The 23,969-nt window shown below is 37.2% G+C and overlaps 1 protein-coding gene across 1 annotated transcript in view; it reads left to right on the forward strand.

Moving 5' to 3' along the window:
* The window catches only part of LOC109391450 (histone-lysine N-methyltransferase SMYD3-like), a 181,885-nt gene that overhangs the window by 128,460 nt on the left and 29,456 nt on the right, over nucleotides 1-23,969 (forward strand). The window contains exons 3-5 of the mRNA XM_019659021.1: nucleotides 11,442-11,549; nucleotides 13,199-13,256; nucleotides 15,695-15,831. Coding sequence (XP_019514566.1) covers nucleotides 11,442-11,549; nucleotides 13,199-13,256; nucleotides 15,695-15,831 — 303 coding nt within the window. The remainder of the gene's footprint in view (nucleotides 1-11,441; nucleotides 11,550-13,198; nucleotides 13,257-15,694; nucleotides 15,832-23,969) is intronic.

Genomic DNA, 23,969 nt, shown 5'->3' on the forward strand with positions numbered 1-23,969 from the left:
GTGCATGTGTGTGTGTGTGTGTGTGTGTGTGTGTGTGTGTGTGTGCGTGTGCGTGTGTGTATGTGCCCAAAGTCTTTTCCTTCTGTTGGATCTAGGCCATGCTTATCTGAGAGATTTGGTGATATCTCATTTTCACTCTTGAAAGTAATTTCTCGCTACAAATAAAGTGATCTTAATAGGAAAGAAACCAAAACATACAAAGCAGTCAGAGGACCCAAGACTTAATGACATTTCTGCTATTAGCTAGTGAAGTTGTCCCAGAGAAAACAAAGTCTCTGGGCCTCAGTGTTCTAATCTGTACTACTAAGAGCTAATATTTTTTAGACACCTACTATGTGCCGGGCACTGTTTTATTCCATTGACTCTTACAGAAACCTGGAGAGGATTAGGCACCCTCACTGTGCTCACTTTGCTCACGGGGGAACTGAGGTGTAGGATGGGAAGCAACTTGCCTACCACCCTGTAGTTACTAGGCTCTGCCGTTCGGGAAATGAACCCAGGTAGTCAGAATTAAGACCTTTAGTTTCTAACCCTACATTTTATTTTTGCTCTTACATTCTGCTTACATGTAGTTTTCCTTTCTGTATTGTATTCTCCTTTGTCCCTGCCCCCCGGATTTTGTTAGTTTTTAATAAGGATGCACTCTATACCCAAGGAACACAAACCAAAAAAATACAAAAATAGAAGGTTAGACGTAACACTTTCCTAATCAAATAGGGAATGTGAAACATAATTTAATTATTTTTTTACCTCATTTTGTAAAACAAAAATTCTGTCAAAGTTCGAAAGATACCAGATTTATGTAAGATCGTTAGCAATAATAATAGCAAAAAGAAAACAATGAAAACAAGCCTATGCTTTTTCTACAAGATACATTCCAGAAAGACTGTTTTCTGGTGATGTTTTAGCTATTTTATTCATATGAAACAGAGCTACTTGTTCTGGGGAGCATCACGTTAAGAAGACTACATACAGAATCGACAAATTAGCATGCTACTTGACACAGATCTTTTAGATGAACGTAATTTCTCTTCTCAATGGCTTGAACGTATGCTTTTATTTTCCCCTGTTTTTATGATTTTTTTTCCCCCATGCTACTTCCTCCTCTGACAGTACAAGGGGAAAAAAAACCCCTCCATTATCTGATTAGAATGAGCAGAGGGAGTGTGGCCAGTGGATGTGTCATTTTGATTCATTATAGTGCATGCGTTTTTACCGCTTATATTAGCTGTTTACTGTAGCATCAATAATAATGTCACCGTCAGATACACTGTAGCAGGTAGTATGAAAACACCTGGTACAATGAAAGATACTATATATAACACCAGCTCGTGCATATGTTTACATGTGCGTGGGGGATGGGGGCTGTGTGCAGAGGTGGGATGGACGTCCCAGACTGGCCAGAACATATGCATTTAAACTGCTTTGTTTAACTCCACCTTAAGGTACAGCATTAAATATTGTAATTATTGTCGATACCTACAAAGCAGCACAAAATTAAACTGACAGACTGAACTATGAACAGTAATGAACAGGAAGCAAAAGCACTTGGAATGGAAATTGATACAGAGGATGTGAATTTGTAGCATAAAATCTACAATATGTTTACCCTCGGGGGTCTTAACTTTGGTTCACTAGCTTAACATTTGATGTGCGGTGCCTGCCATTCACGAGTTATTTATGAGAGGCTACTGGGGTATTATAGGGCATAATGACCCTCGTGTCCCAAAGGATGGTGTCATTGCCATTGCTTTTCATGTTTTATTTTTAAACATAAGCAACACAAGGATACATTTTCATTAGAAAAATCAACACAACATAAAAGAATACAGAGTGAAAAGTAAAAGTCTTCCTCCGGCTTCCTTCCCCTATTCCTGCTTTTGTTTTCCATAGGTAATCTACGTGTTTGTTTTGTGAGTGGAGGATGCACACCAAACTGTTACTCTGTGCTTCATAGATCATGTACACATATGTGGCTGCACTTACTGCTGAGTACAATACTGTTTCTGATATTGGCCAAAATATTTTCTCATCAGTAGCTTTGTATTCCTCTGTGTGTACCTTATATGAGGTGTCATATACTGTAATAGAGGGGTTATATATGGGGACTAGTCTTATTTCTATATTGACATAGTCAGCACATCACAGAAAATTATGAGATCAAAAGGGAGGAGTAGGCTAAGTTTTCTTATAAAAAAAGCATTCTTAAAATTTCCAATATTTATAGCAAGTAAATCAATTTCAAGTAAATTCACCAATTATTACTTCACCTCTGCCAGATTTAATTTGATTCGTAATATGCACATTTCTAATTAAATTAATTGCTTGAACAAAATAAGCAGCTGGATACTGCATCAAATTGCAGTTTGTATGCTTTGGAAAAGCACTGTATTATTATATCAGACAGAGGCTCTTTCATGTTGGTAATTATAGACCTCTTTAAAAATGTGAATCATATTTTTGGGTTTCTATTTTATGCTTAGTTGATTTGATTCACTTTTGATGACTCCCACACTAGTAAGCCCTTAACAGGGTGATTTCATCAGTTGGTTTCTAGACTACCATAGCCAAAGGGGTGACCATGAAGAAAGCTCAGCCCTTTGTTTATGTCATGGACAGCTCTGTGCCAGGCTTCAGACTCAGAGGACATACCGGGCGTCCCGTAGTGAAGCTGGCTTCATATCTAATTGTAAGCAAAAAGGGCATACTGGATAAAGGTGAAAATTATTTGATCATATTTAGATTTTTTGGCTTCTGAAAATGTCCGGGGCCCTGAGCTTTTCTTGTCCCCATTTCCGTTCGCCCGGTGAGCTGTCCCACGTGCTCCCTTGGCTTCAGTTGACACCTGTGTGTTCCTCATCCTTGGGGCTCCACCTCCAGGCTCCTCCTGGCTCCTGGGCACCAGCCCCATCTCTTGCAGGGCACCTCCACTTGGGGGTCGCACAGGTACCTCAAATGCCATAGGTCTAAACCCGAGCGCACTATCTTCCCCCCACACCTGTTTTCCTTCCTGTTTTTCAACCTCATTGAATAATTTCACCAACCACTCAGCGCTCTGAGTTGCCAGGCTGTCATTGTTCCTGATTTACTTTTTTTTTTGGCTCCACACCCAGTTGATCACTGTGTCCTGCTGATTTTACCCCCTAAAGATCCGAATTGGGTCACTTCTCTCTAGCTTTTCCATCGCTTCTCTTGTGCCTGTTACCGTGATTTCTTTCCTAGATTAACTGCAGTCTTTGCCCTCTTGCCAGCTTCTATTCTGCTTTCTACACAGGAGCCCGAGTGATTATTTGATTTTAGAATGTAAGCATGATCTGTCACTCACCAGCTGAAAACTCGCAGCCTGCTTTTCCACCAGGATGAAAATCAAGCTCACAGCCTTTGCCAGGTTTTTACTTCTGTGTCGTTGGCTATGCAAGTTCTTGGGGTCTGGACCCAGACCTCTCCCCTTAATGTCTGAACTCTGTATCCTTTAGAACTCAGATTAAGTGTTACTACCTTCTTTCCGAAGCCCCTGGTACTAGTTTGTGTTCCTCCTTTATCATACAGAAATGTAACTATGGTAACCATTGGTTAATTGCCTTTTCTGCAGCTAGTAGATGGTCAAGCTCCTTGAGGGTCTCCCAGTATATTCTTCCCTGCTGGGGATGGAACATAATTTGTTGAGCTAATAAATGTATTCATTAGTGATACTTGTTGGTTTGAATTAGAATGTAAAAAATTACATTATCTCTAATCTGTCCATAGTAGTATTTATTTTTATTTTTTTAATTGGAATATAAATGACATGCAACATTGTATTCATTTTAGGAGTGCAACTTAATAATTTGATATATATATATATATATGCTATATTACAAAATGCTACAATAAGTTAACATCCATCACCACGAATAATTACATTTTTTTTCTTGTGATGAGAACTTGTAAGAGCTACTGTGTTTAGCAACTTACAAATGTAAATACAGTATTGTTAACTATAGTTATTATCCTGTACATTACATCCCCAGGACTTATTTATCTTATAACTGGAAGTTTGTACCTTTTGACCATCACCCATTTTGCCCCGCCCCTCACCCCCTGCCTCTGGCAGCAAACAGTCTGTTCTCTGTATCTCTGAGTTTTGTTTTGTTTTTCCTTCAGGCTTCACATATAAGTGAGACATAGTAATATTTCTTGATTCATCAGTGTAGGCATTATCTACTGACTTCTTGCTCTGATGGCTAAGGTAATTTAGCTCACTTACATCAGCATCTACTACCTTTCCCTCTTCCTGTATAGTTATACCTGAATCCTCTATTTATCCAAAGTTATCTAACAGATATTTATTGAGTACCTTCTAGCTAGTTACTGTTCTAAGTTATTCTGTGGGTTGGGATGGTGGGCAGATAGCAGTGAACAAAGAAACAAGATCCTAGCTTCATAAAACTTATAGAGTGGGGAGACAGACAATGAGAAATGTCCATGATTATATGAGTGAATGTAATTTGGGTGAGCACAAGCCTTTGAATAGGAGGCTACAGAAAGCCATAGAGGTGACATTTGACCTGGGATTGCAATGACCAAGGTAGCCAGCCATGGAAAGACCTGAGAACATAGTTTTTACATAAAAGGAACAGCAAATGTAAAGGCACTGAAGTAGTTTGTCTTGTTAAGAGGAATAAAGGGGAATTGGAGAATGGTGAATACGTGTCATTCATTATACATTTGTCCAAATCCATAGAATATTCAACACCAAGAGTGAACCCTGACGGTAGCTATGGGTTTTGGGATGATGATGTGTCCATGTAGGCTCATCAGTTGTGACAAATGTCCCACTCTGGTGGGGAATGTTGCTAATAGAGGAAGCTATGTCTTTGTCGGGGCAGGAGGTCTATTTCCCCTATATTTGTGGTCCTTCTTCTCAATTTTCTGTGAACTTAAAACTGACCTAAAAAATTAAAATCTTCAAAGAATAAATACAGGAACAAAAAGGAGTTGGAGGTGAGGCCGTTGAGTGAAGACCTGAAGGACTTGATTTTAGATTCATCCATCCATTAATTTACTCTGCAAATATTGGTTCCAATTCCAGGTCTTCTCTTAAGTTCTTACACAATATTATTGAATAAGACACAGAAAGCCCTTGTCCTTATGGAGCTTACGCTTTCCAGGTGAGACAGGTAATAAACAAGTAAATAAAACAATATATAATACTGTCATATTTTTATGCCTAACATAAAGGGGGCAAGAGAAAATGGAGGGATGGAGGACTTGACTAATGGGGCACAAAGGAACTTCTGGGAGTAATAACATTCTATATCTTAATTTTGGTGTTGGTTCCATGTATATATATATATATATATATATATATATATATATATATATATTTGTCAAAATGCATCCAACTATACTCTTAAATGGGTCCCTTTTATTACAATGTAAATTATATCAATAAATTGTTTAAAAATTTTGCTCACTGTGGAGCCATTAAGCATGCACAGTTCACATTTCTTCTCTGTACTAAAGTGATCACAGTATTTAAGCCACTCAAAGAACAAGAGAGATGTTTGCAGAAGCTGTTATAGGAGGGTAAGAATGGGGGCAGGAAGACCAAATCGAAGGCTAAAGCAATGGTCTAAATCAGAGCTAATCTTAGCATCAGATTAAACCAGATTCTTCATTTTAACGCTCCACTGCTTACTCCAAATTATGCTGAAGTAAGGAGGTGTTTTGAGACTCTGCTGTACAGACTTGGTTAGCTCTCTCTTTCAGCCACTTTTCAATCCCTTTTTCTGTCTGACATGTAGTCTTCGATTCTAGATCCTTGTTGGAGTTCTGCTGGGCAGGTTGGCTCCCTTCTTAGGAAAGACTTTGAAGGTACTGGCCTTTGAGGTGCCCCCCTTTGTCCTGTGTCCACAGTCTGTCCTCTTGCCCAAGCTTTCTGACTTACAGAAATGAAGTTAAACCACTCATCCATTGATGGCCCTTCTAGTTCACTTTAGAAGTTAAAAGCTTGAAAGTTACTTGTGTTGGGGAGATAAAATGCGTGTTTCTCACCTGCCATGTTCAACTAGAACCTGACATTGACGTTTTGACTAACCTAGCATGGAAATCGCTTTCAAAGAAGATTGGAAGTCGGTAGAGGTGAGTGGTTTATTTTGCCCTTCCAGCTAAAATATATCAATTCGGTCATCTCATCTTGATATGACCTTTCACTAGATCAGAGAGGTTGGCAAACTTGCTCTAGGGGGCTGGATAATAAACATTGTAGGTTTTGTGGACCATAGGATTTTTTTTGTCATAACTTCTCAACTTTGTTGTCATAGCATGAAATGAGTGAGTGTAAAAACTGTGAGTGTGGCTATGTTTTGATAAAACTTTACATAAACAAGTGACAGAATGGATTCAACCTGCCCCCCACCCTGGAGGATGGCTGGCTGACTTTGGGGCACTAATGTTAATATTTCCTATATGGCTCCTCAATTAACAGGAGACTCTAATTCCCATTTTCCTAAGAAGTCGTCCTTTATTCTTGTTTCTTCTGTCAACTTCATTTCTGTGATCATCCTCCTGCCCCGCTCCGTCTTTATATTTGGCCCTGTCTGTCTAATTTGATTAGGCGAGTGGGAAGGCGCTCTTGTTCTCCTTGTGACACAGCATTCCGGAAGCTTTTAACCTAATAAGTCGAATGTGTATCACTAGGTCTCCAGTGTGCTCGAAGGAGATTTTATGCAAGATTTTCATCAATACCTGTCAGTCAACTGCAGCTCGTTAGACAACCTGCTTAGTTTTCCAGTTTTTTTTTCTCAGATTCCAGATTTTCAGATCTTCATCTGTCAACCTGTGATTCAATATTGGATTACATTTGAGACATAAAGAAGGAGATATTTATTTGCTATTCAGTAGTCTGTACATGAATGGAAAACTGTGGGATCTCTTTTCTTTCCTGTAGGTTGCACCACAACTCAGCTCTCCTAAGTTTTGCCCATAGGAAACCTCTGTAGATGACTGATTGTGAGTCATGCTTATGTGGTAAAAAAAAAAAAAATCATGACAGTATTTCACATAGAAGATGTTCAATTAATGGTAATTATTAATCACAAATGCAATTGTTGAATAAGCTTGCTTAACAGAATTCCTTTTTTTTTAAACATTTCAAGCCAATTTCTTCATCCTTAGTGACCCCAAATCTGAGGAAAATACTGTTCCAAATTTTCAGTTTCATGAAAGCGTAACGAGGGCAGGTTTCAAACCTATTTTGACATAATTCAGATGTTTGTTAGGAATGGATATTACAAAATCATAGATATTGTCATTGAGAGGCTGCCTTAGAGATCATTGAATCCACTTCTCTTTCTAAATAAATGTCTTCTGAGCTCAGGTCACCTTTATAGAATGTCTGATTGGATATTTAAAAGCCGTGTTGGATTTAGAATAATTCTTTCTTGGATGGAACTGTCCTATGCAAGATGTCTGGTATCTATGGTTCTTGGTCACTGAGTGCCCTGGTGCTCTCCAAGTATTGTGACAAGCAAAAATACCATCCTAAATTTCCTAAAAAACCCTCCAGATTAGTATTATTTCCACTGGAAACCATTGCTTTAGTTAATTAGTTTATGCTCTGAATCAATATTAATACTGCAAAACATATGAAAACATAGATTCTGAAGTTGTTTTTGAGTCTTGTATGTACTGAAAATAGAATTGAGTCATAGACATCTTCATTTTATTTTTTTCCATCTAAACTCTTGTTTCCCATTGTCTTTGTTTCTTAACACAATATTTTAATTTCCTTTGTCTTTCTTACTAATTTGTACTTGTTGTACATCATTGTTAATTTTCAGCTATGAGAACAGAAAACGTTACAGCCAGTATTGTGAAGCAAATCTTAATTACATCCTGTATTTGCAGTAATGGAAGACGACAGGAAAAAGTAAATCAAGAAGGTTATGTTTGAGAAATTGGCTGATATACAGAGGGTGTCAAAAAAATGTATACACATTTTAAGAAAGGAAAAAACTGTATTAATTATAATATATATCAATAACAAAAGATGAATACAAGTCACGTTTGACCTCTGCAATTACAAGAGGTGCTCAAAGTGGTTCCCATCAGCGTCCAGACACTTCTGGTTAGGGCAAACTACTGCTTGAGCATAGATATCATCTCTTAAAATGTGTATATATATTTTTAGCACCCCCGGTATAATGTGCTGTTGAGTCTAGACCAAGGTTAAAGTTTGTAGAGTAAAGGTAATGTTTTTGTATGATTGTGGGGTTTTGCTTCAAAGTCTAACGCAGTTACTTAAAAGATTTTGTTGTAAGCTTTTTTTTGATATGTATATATTAGTAAGCCTTATAAGATGTGATGGGTGAAGCCGAACAATAAATCCTAACAATTAATGTTTGAAAAATATAAATTTTAAAATCATTGTAAGAAATGGAGTAGGCTGTATGTAAAGTTGACTCTGTTACAGACAGTTTCAAGTGGTTCGATTGCTTTCTATATTTATATAGATCTGATTTAGCTCTTAGATGATAAGAATGAACATCTTTTTTGCTGAAGCAAATGATAAGTATGTTGCCTGATGTTTTCATGCAGTGATCTAGGAATAGCCTTAAGAAACATATTGTCTAGTTTCTAATTACTGTTGAGAAATGAGAGCTCACTATTAATTATGTTCAAGTCCTAAAATAGTTTTTGACATGAATTCTCTAAAATTCAATTGTTTAAGTAATGTCATCTAACAGATCAATTGGTTTATTGCCTAGGGGTACATTTGATGGTTACTTCACCCTGGTAAGCTACCAGGAGGCTGAGCTGCTCAATACTGGAGGTTTGAACAAAGGAATAATAATAGAAGGTCTTTTGTAGTAGAGATAAGTATTGATTAAAATCTGCTCTAGATACCTTTTGGTCCAAATGATCTCAGCCTTATTTTAGGTGCAATCCTTTTTCTGCTGGACACTTACTCAGGCTTTGAAAAGAGCCTCAGGAGCTTTCTCAGAGACCCACTGGCACTGTGAGTTTCATTCTTGCTTACACAGCCAGTCCTTTGAGGACACCTATGGGGCTTCTCAACTTCTAATGTCCAATGAACACTCTTCTGTTACAGTTAGGGGGTTCTCCCTTCAATCAGTAATCAAAAATATCAACACTCAAGTTTCCTGTCAGTGTGAGTGACTATGAATTTGTCTGCTTAACCTATTGGCATTCAAAGACCAAAGGAAGGAAAGAGAGTGTATAGGTATATCCGAGTCAGTATATATCAACCTAATTTCTCAAAGGATGGCAATTATCATCATGGGAAACTCTGTGTTAACTAATCTATACAAGTTTCTTTAATGCAGACTTTTTTAGAACTTCCAGTTAAGCTAAATATATTTCAAATCGCTAAGCAGGGTCTTTATTATGTAGTGTTTTTCAAACTGATTTGACAATGGAACCAAATTTTTTTTAGGGATCTTACACATGTTGTTAATTTCTAATTGTGATGTCAAGACTAGCCCCCTGAACAATAGAAACATTTTTTCCCACTGAGTTATTTTTAATATTATGCCTTTTAGTGAGTACTCACCTTAGAAGCGGCCGTATGAAAGGCACTCATAGTTGTCAACTATTGTTGAAGACATTGTCCAGCATGCTGATTAGCATTCTCAGAATAATTTCCACCTGTGATTTAATACTTGGTAAAGCTATGTGTTTTTCTTTTCTGTCAGATGAGAATTATATAAGCCATTATGTTTTTTTTTTTTTTTGCGTTGCCTGTAAGGCAACTCAAATAGATGTTGCACAGAACACAGTAATTATTTAGCTCTCATATTTAGCATACTAAGAATTTTCAATCTCCCCGTTTACATTTATGGAGCTTAGTAGTTAGATCCCAGCTCTTGAACCTTACTTTCTTCATCTTTAATATAAGGATGAGGTCTACCTTTTGGATTATTGTGAAAATCAAGTGAAATATCTTTTTTAAATTGCTCAGCCTATCTGACACACTGTAGAATGGTAAGTAAATGCTAGAGGACTTTGTGTTTCATAATTTTAACATTTTCTCATGTTTCTAATTTTGCAACCTGATTTCATACACATTTTTACTTTGAAGCAGCTCAGGCTTGTTTAGAAGTGAGTGAAGTATATATAATAAAAATTAAAAAAGATTACAAACATCATATTAACATTGCCATAATGGATAGGAAGGAGTGAAATGAGGTAACCGGGAGTAAGTTATTAAAAGAAGTGATGTTGTTACCTCTTGTAAACAATGTCTCCAGGATTTGGGGTATTCGGAAGTATCAGCAGATGAACCACACCTTCACCCAACAGCTCCATACAGGCAAGCCTTTTGGAACAAAATGCTGGCTTGAACTTGAATCTGAGTCATGGTTTCAAAGTAGCTGCAGCTCTTTTGAATTTTTGCTTGTGCTGTATGTTTGTGATTTTCCAAGAGAGAGTTCTTCCTAGGGGAGTTTTATAGACCCAGAAGTTGGGAAGCAGATTTACAATTTCTGAAATAAGTGGTGAAACTTCCAACTCTCAGTTGAACTAGGACATGTTAGACATTTGCCATAGTGGTCTCCCAATCACCAGGGCTGAATATTAGCTACTCTGGGTTTTATCTTTATATAGAAGTAATCCCATAGGAAGGGAGCCATAGCATTTCTGACCCAAGACCCAGGGAGAGAATGTCCTTCCCTTGAATCCTCTTATCCCTAGTGTTGCAAGATTGGTGACTGGCTCACTGGTCTCTTCAGCCACACCAGCACGTGGCTGGGATCGTGGGTTAAGTGACCATATATTTTATCACCCAAACTACCCTTTCCGAATGGAAAGGGACACTTTTAATAATTAGGCCAGGACAACATAAATAATAAGACAGTCCCTGGCAACCTGGACATTTGGTCATTTTAGCTCATCTCCCCTTTCTGTGTTATCTTCATATCTTCAAAATTGTATTTTTTGTTATGCTAGCTCTCCTGATGTTTCTATATTCTGTACTCACTACAGCAGCAGAGCAATTCAGAAGTAGACCTGCCTTGTTTTGATTTTCCCGAACCACATGTTTTATTTTCTAATTTGGAGCGTATTTTCTTTTTGATATTCAAAATCATTGTCTGTTATTGAATTCTATTTAATCAGCTAAAAGACTATCTTATAAATTATTAAAGAAGCATAATGATTCTTCCTATGGAATCCACCAGCCAGGTAATAACAGGGGAGCAAATTAAAGGGCAGAGGTGAAGCAGAAGCTCTTAATGTCCATACCTGGTAATTGCATTCCTGGCAAAGACTGAACTCCGGATCTTTAATGGTATTAGAATATTGCTCTCATTTTCTATTTTTCAGTTATATTTGGGCTGTTGAATTAAATTAGTGTTGATAGCTCTCAACATTCACAACCTCTGTAAATGAAAGTTAAAGTTTTTTTGTCTTGAATGCTCTCCCCACTCTTGTCTTAACAGAAAAAAGGTTGGCCGGATCACAAGCGGGAATGCAAATGCCTTAAAAGCTGCAAACCCAGATATCCTCCGGACTCTGTCCGACTTCTTGGCAGAGCTGTTGTCAAACTTGTGAGTATACAACTCGTGACATATGCTTGGGTTTTAATTTAACAAAAGCACTTGCAGTTGCATGTAGTATTCTTCTTTAAGGCTGAATTTAACCATGTTAAGGTAGAAGGTGGACTGTTCCAGGGATTATCTTAAGACAAAAGCTTGCCATTTTCCTACTAATCACAGCATCAGAGGCAGTGATGAAGCCTTTTTGAAGGCCCTGTGTGTGACCTCCTGGGAACAGAGACATAAATAAGGTTCTGTATTTGGACCATGAGATGTTAGTAATGTCTGTTACCTTACCTTTATTACTTTTCAATGAACTAATGCACAAGACAAGCATATACTTTTTTTTTGGTTGCTTCTCCAAGTGAAATTTTATATGATAATTAATCCTTCATTGAAGAGTGCTTATCTTCCTTTTCTTTTTCTTTTTTTTAATAGCCATGGTTCGGTGAAATTGTTTCTTTAGTTCTTTTTCTTACCCTGCCAAAATGGCTAGTAGATTCTGTGACACCCCCCATCCACTCCCCTCACCCCCCTTTACCCCCCTCATCCCGCCCCCCTCCCGTGACATCTTCCAGAGTTTTTGTGTCAGGCTTTCGCCTGCATATCTCTTTCTCAAATTATTGCAGGCTCCAGCTCTGCTCTGTCCTGTTGTTTATTGGCTTTTTTTGGCTATAAAATTCTATCCATACTTTTACATTTAAGAATGTAAAAGTATTATTGTACATCTAAAACTAATACATTGTTATATTTTAATTACATCTCAATTTTAAAAAATGGATTTGGAAAACCACATGAATATGGTCTTTGTACTGAATATGCAACAATGTACATTATTTTCAAATGTGTACATTGTGTTGAACTAAAATACAAATTTATTTCAAAGCGTTAATAAATTCAGAACAACTTGGTCATTATGCATGTCTGTAATCAGTGGATATTAAAAGTATAATCACTATTATACGTGAGTCTGGACTTTTTTCTACTTTATTAACATTGGAAAGATGGAGAACCACGGTTAGAGCAGAAGAGGGTTGTTTCAGAGTCACCCAAGTCACCAGTTCTCTGTCTTCACCCCTGAGCTACTGACTCAAAGTCTAATTGAAAGCAATTATAGCAATAGTTACCTTACATTGAGCACTTCTATTTCCAGGCCCTGTGGTAATTGCTTTGCATGATATACCTAATTTAATCCCTGCAACAACCCAGTGAACCAGGTGCTAATATTACTCCTGTTTCAGATAAGGAAATTGACTCCTCTTGGCTCACTGTCAAGTAACGTACCCAAAACTGTACAGTTTATAATAAATCATTATTTTTATTCATCCATCTTTGCTTTTTAAATGATAATTAGTAATAAAATCCTTACAGTATTACAAGTCTATGGTTAGAGCTGGGGAAACAAATAAACGTATAAAAGCTTGTAAAAGATTTGCATTTGGAAATTAAATGGGTGGTTAAGTCACAACTTTTATTTTAAAATTGTTATTGATTAAATAATTCAACTCTAAGAAAGTGATGAGAAGAAGTAGTATACTGTATGGAAAATTGCCTTTGTAATAAAGACTTTCATTTAAAAACCTAAAGACGCTCAAACATACTTATTTATATATTGGAGCACTTGAACTTGTTTTTGGTGTTTTTCCCCCTTTCCTTCATAGATGGAAGAAACCCCCTCTGAATCGGAGAAACTTTACTCATTCTATGATCTGGAGTCAAGTAAGTGATTGCCTATCAGCATTGAAAAAAATGAATTCCTATTGTTTACATGCTGAGCTGGTGAATGGCTTCATTTTTTAACTTTTTTTTTTTTTTTTTTTGTCTCTCTGTTATGCGAGGAAATCTAACATTAGCTTATTTGATGTATTCCAGGATAGCTCTGGCCATGTAGGAATTTGTAAAGTGCCAGGTTAGGCAGCCAGGGGGCGTAACCCTTAGTCCAGTTGACAAAATAATTTTTTCTTTTGTTTCTCCCTCCCTCATTTTCTTCTTCCCACTCTTGGCTTCTTTTTTATGTCAGGAAACACTGATGTGAACAGGAGTGGTGAGGGGCATAGGGAGAGTGTTCCAGGGAACCTTTAGGTTCCCTGGTCCTTAGGGTGGTCAGGAAAGTGGAAGGTACCGATGACTTAGGCTCTCGGACAGCAGTGACGTTGTTCTTTTGAACCATCCTGTCAGTGGCCAAGCTACTTGGGAATAATGAAGGGCTTTCCAGTCTGAGTGTCAGGTCAATGAAGGGTTTATTTTCCTTTCATGTTGGCTCAGATCCTCTTCACTGAGGTTGTGAGTGACTTCAGCCCCAAAGTAGCCAGAGCTCGTAGAGTAAATTTGCTACACAGTATAGTATGTCTGGATGGAGACAACAACGAAGGTCTAATGCAGGGTTTATTTATGGTTGTGGGATCCTGACTGCCCTTGATAAATAATTATTTAAGAGTCACCAGTCATTAGAGAAATGCAAATCACAGTTGAGTGAGATACTGCCTCACACCCATTAGGAGGGCAACTATCAAAAACAAAAACAAGAACAAGTGTTGGCGAGAATGTGGAGAAATTGGAACCCTTGTGCAGTGTTGGTGGGAATGTAAAATGGTGCGGCTGCTGTGAAAAATAGTGTGGAGGTGCCTCAAAATATTAAAAATAGAATTACTGTATGACCCAGGATTCTGGTTACATACTGAAAAGAATTGAAAGCAGGGTCTTAAAGAGATATTTATTCATCCATATTCATAACAGTATTATTCACAATAGCTGAAGCATGGAAAAAAACCTAAGTGTCCATCCATGGATGAATGGATAAGCAAAATGTGGTGTGTATATATTATGTATATACGCACTGGAGCATTACTCAGCTTTAAAAAGGAAGGAAATTCTGACACATGCTACAACATGGTAAGTGAACATGCTAAGTGAAATAAGCTAGTCACAGAAGGACAAATACTGTATGATTCCACTCATATGAGGTACTTAGAGTGGTCAAAATCTAAAGACAGAAAGTAAAATGGTGGTTGAGTGAGGGACGAAGGGGAAGCTAGTATTTAGTGGGTGTACAGTTTCAGTTTTACAAGATGAAAAGAGCTGAGGAGACAGATGATGGTGATGGTTGCACAGCAATGGGAGTGTATTTAATACTACTGAACTGTACAATTAAAAACCGTTAAGATGGTAAATTTTGTGCTACGTGTATTTTACCACAATAAACAAACAGACGAGAAAGAAATCACTGGGTTAATTGTTCTGTTGAACAAGTAATTTAAGGAAAATATGTAGACATGACCTGAGCAACAGAGTTAGGCTGTAGTTCAACTTGAAGTATTATTTCAAGTTTTAATAGAGAACTAATTAATTTTTCTTGTTGTATTCCTGTTCAGTAATTAACATCTCTTGCAGTGAGAGTCACTGTTAACGTTAGCCTTGCTCAGTCGTGGTGTCATGCATGCTGCTTTAAGTGAAGCGCTCTCAAACGTTATTAATTGAATCGTGTACTCTTAACTTGAACACCCTTTTATGGTAAAAGTTTAAACTGAGTTTTTTCAAAAGGTAATATTACCTTTGGAACTTGCTCCTTTTGTTTGGGTTGAAGCAGCACCATATCTTGTTTATTCAACCAGGAAATAACTTGACATTGAGATTTCTTTGGTTGATCCATGTTTTATTCTTGATGTATTTTCTCAATGACAAATTTCACTAGTTTGAACTTTAGCTAAACTTTTTAGTTACCACTTTTTTTTTGCTTTTGAGATGATATCACTTAGTCATGACCTGATTGTAAACTGTTTCATGAAAAAGTGCTGAAATTCACTCATTTAATAAGCATTTGTTATGGTTTGAACATGTGTACAGGTTGGTGAAGAAAATCCAGTAACACGCATCTTTACTGATTTTATTTTTAATGTTTTTTTCATGTGTATGTGTATTTATTTTGTTGACAGGTGTTTGATCTTACGCTGTAGATAGACGCTTGCAGAATTTAGTTGATAATGTATGTATGCTTTGTAGTTGTCCCCCCCCGCCCTCCAAAGATATGTATTTTCTCTCTGTCAGAATGAAATCCAGGGAAGGAACACATCTAGTTGAACAGCTACCATTGAACACCTGAAAATTATCCATTAAAAATTCACTGTGTGATTGTGCTCTTTATTTTCTCTTTAAAAAAGATATTAACAAGCTGACTGAAGATAAGAAAGAGGGCCTCAGGCAACTGGCAATGACATTTCAACATTTCATGAGAGAAGAAATACCGGATGCTTCTCAGCTGCCACCTTCCTTTGACATTTTTGAAGCCTTTGCAAAAGTAAGTGTTAAGTGGTATTTTTGCTAATGCTATAAGTCAGCCCTTTACTCTTTATTTTGTCTTCAATCCATGAAAATTTAGGACGCTTCATGTCTTTTATCATTCCTCTGTCTTAATGAGAATGAGAGAATATATTGCTTAGATGGAAAAAGGCGTTACTTTTTCTGTTTTACCAGTATTCATCGGGGTGACATTGGTTAATAAAATTGTATATAGTTTTCAAGTGTACAATTCTATAATATATCTTCTGTGCATTGCATTATGTGTTCACTACCCAAAGTCAAATCTCCTTCCATCACCATATATTTGATCCCCTTTACCCTTTTCAACCCCTTCCCCTCACTCCTATCTCTCTGGTAACTGTTGTCTGTCTATGAGTTTTTGTTTGTTTGCCCTGTTCATTTGTTACTTTCAATTTTATATCCCATATATGGGCGAAATCATATGGCTCCCGACTTTTTCCGTCTGACTTATTTCACTTAGCACGTTATTCTCAAGATCCATCCATGTTGTCGCAAATGGCAGTCTTACTCAGCCATAAGAAAAGATGAAATACTGCCATTTGCAACAACAGTATTCTTATTAATGGACCGAGTGTGTTCATTGTCAGCTCTCAAAGCATACTCTCGACAGAAAGAGTAGGTTTTCTCTTCTGAAGAGAAAAGAAGTAAGTGTTTTCCATTATTTCTTACTAATGGATTTCAGTTTGCCATTGACTCACTTAGTTTTGTGGTGGTGTTTCCACAAGACAGCCTGCCTTTTTGAAGTGAAAAATTTACTGGAATGCATTTCATGAGTAAGTGAATTTTAAATAATATGAAAATATAACCGTTTCTGATTTAAAAATAATTACCTAAAAATCTGTGTAAATGTTTCAGGTCACTGAAATGCTAGATTAGGGGTGGAACATAGGTTTAATTTAATATTTGATCTGTGGTCTCTTCGTAGTGACTGCCGGAAGTGCTGTTTTTTGAAATGATTCTGAAGGTTTTGGGGGCTCAGGGAGAAAGAATGCACTAATTGATTCTCGATCTATACCTTGATGTCCCTGGGATGGGGACAAAGGATCAGATAGCCTGCATGACTACTGAGTCTTTTCTGTCCTTGCTTTCTTATATGTTGTGTGTTTGGGTTTGTTTAAATAGTGATCACATTTTAATAACACGTAAAATTTTACATTTGAGGGTGATTTTGCCCCTTACTTTAGAATTTGGAAGTGCACATTTAATGACATATTTATCCCATGAATATTTTTAAGGCATGTTTTGTAATCTACCTATGTTCTAAGAATTGCAATGTGATTTGTGTGGTTGCTGGAAATTTATTTTTGTTTTTTTTCCCCCAAATATATTTTTATGCTTTAGCGTATAGTTTTTATGATTATCTGATAATATCATCTTGGCATTAAACTCTGGTTTGACTACGATTTAAAACTCACTTTAAAATGTAATGGTGACGTATAATGCCTCTGAGAGATTTCTCATGTTCATTTCATGTTCTTCTGGAAATTATAAGCTGTAGTGGTACCATGTGTACAGTGCACACAGGCTCTTTTGATGTTAAACACTGTACAAAGTAACACCTACTGAAAGTTAAAAATATACTTTATGATAACTGTAATTTCATTCCTAGTGTTAAGTCTGTGGCTATTCTGTGACAGCTGTTTCTATGGTTGGAAAATGTTCAAGGGCTAATTACTGCTGTTATTAGTATTCATGAAAAATATTGAAAAATGCTTTCTATTGCTCAGTGTCAAATATGAATTGCTATCTTATTTATTGTTTCTTTTTAAATGATTTGACTTTCATGTATCTTACCATGAAATTCTCTCCACTTGGCGTAGGGGGAACATTCCTCAGTATGATTAAGTGGACACATTTTGAGCAATATGCTATCCTTCTCCCCACATACTTGTATTTGTTATTGCTACAAAAGGAGAACGTGATACATCTTTGGGATGTTTTGGGGTATGAGACTCATATTTGTGATTTCTGCTTTAAAGTATAAGTTAATCATCAGAGGAAAGCAATGTTAACCTATGGCTCCTGTACTTCCTTGTAAATGTTTTGTTAAGATCTGATATAAATTGTAGTTACTTTTCTGCTTAGAAATTTGTTTTTAAATGAGATCACTCCCTTCCTCCTCCTCCTTTTTTTTCTTTTCTTTTCTTCCTCCTTCCTTCCTTCCTTCCTTCCTTCTTTCCTTCCTTCTTTCTTTCTTTCTTTCTTTCTTTCTCTTCTTCTCCCCTCACTCTCCCTCTCTCCCTCCCTCTCCCTCCAACTCTGTCCCTCTCTCTCTCTTCTTTTTTTCTTTCTTTTAGAATAGAATAGTCTTATATTAAGCTAATTGGTGTCCTGCAAACCTCAGAGAAGAGCCACTGAGCTCATAACATTGCAAGTGTGTGATGATGCAGATCATGACAAATACCTTGGAATTGGGTGGAGAGCACTGTGCAGGAAGTGGTACCCTTATTTCTCCCCTGCTTCCTGGCATAGGATTGATTAATCAGAGAGTAGAAATGGGCATTGCAGAGTGTACTGCCTATAGTTGTTACTTTTTTTTTTTTTTTAATGTGCAAATTGTCAGGAGTAGTTCCATGCTGACCTGCCTTTCTCAACCTAATGAGCTAACTTTTGAATTGATGGTTTGAAGAAGACTGGCTTTACCTGGCCTGATAAAGAAAATCCTGTTTTATGGTTTGATTGTGGTTCCACTCGTTTATATTCATTCAGGTTCTATGTGGGAATTAGACATGTTAACATTGTGTTTTAGCTCATCTCATTATCATTTAAGGCACAAGGAGTTCTAAGAGCGCTACTAAATTTGTTTATATCTTAATATTTTTTGACGTTTGCTTATGGACTTTTCAAACAGACACAAAAGTAGAGAGACTAGTGTCATGAAACCTCATGTCACAATCGCCTGGTTTCAATGATTTTCAAACTTGTTTTATATCTGATATTTTTAATACTTAGATGTCACACAGATATTCTTTTCTTTATTTGGTTTTCAAAACATTCCCTACAATTAGCCTATTGCTATGAAGTCTCTCTTTTGGCCATCTGAGAGGTGTTTGTGACTGAATTCCCTTTCTGAATTAAGCAGACCTTTTTTTTTTTTCCCCCTGGCTTACTGTGTGCAAAGCACTCGTGATACAGGGTTATAGAGATATGTGGCTAATTCTAAATTTGCAAACTACCTGCCAAGGCAGAAAGCCTCAGTGAGTCAAAAGTCTTACTTGGGGATATTTGTATATTTATCAAACTTGCATCTGCCTGGAAAGGGAAGGGTCATTGGAGTTTGAGAAGGTTCTTAATCCTGAGAGCTTGTTTCACTCCCTCTGGGCTGATGGCTTCTTTTTTTAAATAGAAGGCCATGGTTAGTTCCTCAAAAATGGCAGCTTATGTTTTGAACACTCTGGGATTTTCTATTGAAAAATTGTGTGTATCTCCTGTTGGACTGGGTTCTCAGGACCAACTATTCTTCTTCAGCTTAAGACTCGGTTTTACTTGGGAAAGTTTAGTCCCATTACTCCAAGGGTGTTAGTGTGTCGTCATGTTTTGGGGTCATATTTCCAGTTGTTGTTTTTTTTTCTCACTTCCTTATCACCGGTATTAATCCCCCACTTCCCTCACCCCCACACGAATAGCTATTGGCAATTGGGGATTAGATTGTAGGAGTTTGCTGTATCAATATATCCTATCCACTTAGGAATTTGTTCCCTGGCTATAAAAATGAAGTAGCATGAGATATAAGAAGGAGGCATTTTTCTAGAGGAGGGTATTAAGGGGGACTTCACATAGGAAGTAGAAATTAATGTCATGCTTTTAAGAAGAGAGAACGGCGCTGAGGGACAGCTGTAGATAGTGGTCTAGAAACGTTGCTACGGAGCCAGGGGTGCTGACTCCTCTAACCCCCCTGAGTGAGACTGTGGCAATGGGCCCTAGACAAAGGCTTTCTCAGACAATGGTCACTAAGGATTTTGTGCGGGCATCAGACAAAGACATTCCTGGATTATATAGTCAGCAAGACTTCCGCGTTTAACATTTCCGAATTCCTACCTCACCTGGGAGCCAGTCAGGAACTGGCACAAGGCTGCATGTCCTAATAAGGAACCTTAGCTGCTAACCCGGAAACCTCAGGGTATATAGCCCCGAGTCTCGCCCGGGTCGGGGCTCAGCCTCTGGTTGTGACTCCGCTGAGCCAGTGCCGGCATTAGTAAAAGTTGCTTCCCATGCCTTGGTGTCCTGTCTCTTTGTCTGGGTTCCCCGCAACAAGACAAATGTATTGACCTCTGAAGATCTGAGAAGGTAGTTTTAACCTGTGGACTACATATCTTAGTTATATTTAGTGATTACAATATGAGTCAGAATAAAAGTTTGACGTCTCAAACATTGGTTGTGCGTTTTGGTAATACAACGTTTGTGAGGGTCCTAGTACCCCCAGGTTTCCTATGGGGGGCGCTGCAGAGTCATGATGTGGTTGGGTGGAGAGGTTGGAGTGAGTTGCTGGAAGGTTTATTTGCATAGCAGTTTGGTGTTTTAACACTTAGATTGGATGTTACTTGGGGGTGTGTGACTGATGGAAATAAGAGTATGAGGCATGAGGAAACTGATGGCTGCTACTGACAGTAAGGAAATGGCCAAAGGGCGGGAGGTGCAGTGGACATACCTATTAGTGAGCACACAGGAGACGTGCAGCTAGTTATAGTCATGAGACATAGAGGCCAAGTTCATCTCTGCTGGCTCTTCATCAGATCGTTTAGAGAAGAGTTGTGGCTCCGTCTCCTACTGTCCCTTCCCCCTTCCCATCCCATACGCTTTTCCTTTTATCTTCAAACAAAATTTCCATATAGGGTTTGAAATGGATTTTATCTTCTCACGTTAACTGCAATGGCTTGATCTACTGATTGATTTCTAAACACTTACTACAAATATAGAAGGTGTATGTGTGAAGACTAATACATTTTAAAAGTTGAGAAAATAACAATTAGGAAACATTTAAATGGGGCACTCTATTTAAATAGTATGATGGTTAAATGGCTTTCTCAGACAAGTAAATGAAAGCCTCTCAGCCTCAATTTCCTCATCTGGAGGAATGGGAATAGTAATAATAATAATACTATAAGCTTCAGATAAAAGTGAGGATTACCTCTAAAGGACTTAGAGTGTCTGACACATATTAATTTCTATTACTGCTGGCCTCACCTCCTAGCTTTATTCATATCTGAATATAAGGCTTTGGTGTTTTATGTCTCCTTGTGCTGTCATGTAGCCAAAAGTGCAACCTACAACTCATTGTAAACCAGAGTCTCCAATGGCTGCACTGAGTTGTGCCCAGTGCTGGTGTCTCCTGAGATGCTGAGAATTATCTGTCTTGTTGAGAAGAAATTTTGCAAACAGGAAATAGTACCTTTCCCCTAGTAGCTGACTTGGTTTCAACTCATAACTTAAGTGACTTGGTTGCAGCCCATAGTGATTATGGACAGAAATCAGACACAATTTTCTGCATTCATAAGAACTCCATGATTTCAGAGTGCTCTTGGGATATCACGTAGGAAATGGAAAAGTAAGCCTCCTGTGATGACTGAAATGTTTCTCACACATGCATCAAAAAAGGATGAAATTAGATTATAAGAGTTCTTTAATTGTTATAATTCACTGAAATGGGATGGAATGTGTAGTATTCCTCTAATCTATCCCTCAAAAGCACACATTGGTAATTATTGGCAATGGTTATTAATACCCTAAACTTAATGTCAGTAGACCTGGTTTTGAACTTATTTTCTATTCACAGAATAGATTTTTAAAGAGATTATTATAGAAGGTTCTAGAAAAATATATGTAATTCTTTTTTTCTGAACTTACAACTTCCATTTATGCATTTGGTAGACTGGACTGATTAGAAATATGATAAAATCAGAGCAATGTAGTAAAAAATGGGCAAGTTGCACAAAATGTTTCAAAAACAGACAGTAAATTGGAAGCAGCAAAAAAAGTGACCTTCCTGACCACAAAACATACGTTACTGTTAGTGTTTCCAGAGCTCTGCAAAGTATTTTTTAACTTCATAAAATTGTGCAGCTGCTACAGAATTTTTTTATTAGAAATTCCACATCTGTTTGAGATGTTCCCTCCCTTTTCCTTTCAAAGAAAATAATAATTCTCCTGGTAGCATGTCATTTTTATTCTTTAGGGCACATATATGACCTCCAGAACTTGCTCTTGCAAACTCTAATTTTTAATGCTATTAGTGGCAGCTGGTTTTGCAGTGATTCTACACTGTGGTTCTATAGATTTGAAAGTGAGGATTTTAGAAGGCAGTTTTTTTGAACTATGATAAATTTTACACTCAGTTCCATTCTTAGTAAATTCTTTTATATTAGCAGGGAATTCTTTTTTATTAGAAAAACAACAGAGACTGTGTTAAAAGAAGAATATTGCTAATTCATAACATGAAAAGAAATAGTGATTTAATGGCTTTGATTAAGACATGTTAGAAACAAGACAAACGAAAACAATAATGATATTATATTCAAGATTACATACTTGCATTTGGCTGGTATATGCCATCAGACTTAGAGTGTTGATGAATAATCTCTGTGATATTCTGCCATAATCTCATAATTTTAGTAGCATGTGTAAATCAGCATGGAGAAAAAAGTTACTAAATATCCGTTTTTTTGTCCTTTTTATTTGCTGAAGAATGTTGTACCTCAGTAAAAAGGAAAAACTAAGTTGTTCATGCTATATTCCATTTTTGATCTTACATTTTCAGTTCTGCTGGCCCTCTCTTTCTGCATATGCTGGTGCTTTATTATTTCAGTGGTAGGATAATTTGCAGGAAGAATATTACCTCCATTGTTCTGAAAGGTCAGGGGTGTATATGTGTTGGACACTTGGGGTTTTCAAGTTCATATAGGACCCAATTTTAGAGCTTTTTTGTTGATCAGCTCAGTTGGGGTTCTGCAGTGTAGCATGCTGTAAAGTAGTAAAGGAAGCAATCTTTTGAATTAATAAAATGATGAATTACCTAATTACAAATTTGATGTGAAATGGCAGTATGATGACTTTCACTGCATTACTAAATGATCCCAGTGACTGATCAGATGTGCCTGGGTTCCATTAAGGAAAAATATGCCATTAAATATTTAGTACTAAAAGCGAGCGGACACACCAGGATGGCTAACCTCCGATCACCGGGGTGCATATATCTATATATTTTGAGGTCGCTGCATCTCTTGTCTGCTCAGAGCAGCTGCTGGAAGCCTTAGTTATTGGGATCTGAGTCTCTTCTGGTGTTAAGTAAAGCAGGCAAATAGCCAACGTAGTTAACTGTATGCAGATCCCGGCATTCTAATTATGAAATGCTGATGCATTTATGATTTATATGGTTTTTCTTTATTACAATGGATTGAATCTCTGAGTAGATTCAAGAGACAATTATTCTCACAAATATTCTTCTATGTAAAGTGACATTTGTAGGACACTTGGGCTTTCTAAACAAAACAAGTCATGTGTTCTTAATGATGATATTTATTTATCACGTTCTTCATTTTTAGCCATTCAGTTAATATTTCTTTTCATCTGTGTGTAAATAACCTACGTTGACTTAGTATATGTTTATGGTAAAAAACTAAGATGCCAGCTAACTTCTGAAGTAGGGGAGGATAATTAGTAAATTCTCAATCAGCGTTTTTTCTTATACCTGTGTTGGTCAAGGTTAATTACTTAGATAAGGCTAATGCTTTGATTAAAACTATTGATGGATAAACATCTTTGCCAAGCCTTGCTGCCTTACCTATTTGAGTGTATAACTTGTCATTAATTCAGATAAAGGTGATAGTTTTAAAATGACAGCTTGTCATTGTGAAATGGTAGAGGTTGCTTTCATTGCTTTGGCCTTCCCTTTAGTGACAAAAAACTCTACTAGGGTACTGGGTCTCCCTGCTTGAGTGTGACTTTCTTAGATCCAGGAGTTACATTTTATTTATTTTGAATCCTTAGCAATCTCCACAGTACGCAGTAGGTGTTTCGATTGTTAACGGAATGAAAGAATGCATGACAACTGCTCACTTTTCAGTTTTATGGAGTACACTTTGTTAAATACATTTAAAAATGAATACATTACAATAAATA

Source organism: Hipposideros armiger, unplaced genomic scaffold, assembly GCF_001890085.2.
Source record: "Hipposideros armiger isolate ML-2016 unplaced genomic scaffold, ASM189008v1 scaffold_293, whole genome shotgun sequence".
Classification (NCBI taxonomy): Eukaryota; Metazoa; Chordata; class Mammalia; order Chiroptera; family Hipposideridae; genus Hipposideros; species Hipposideros armiger.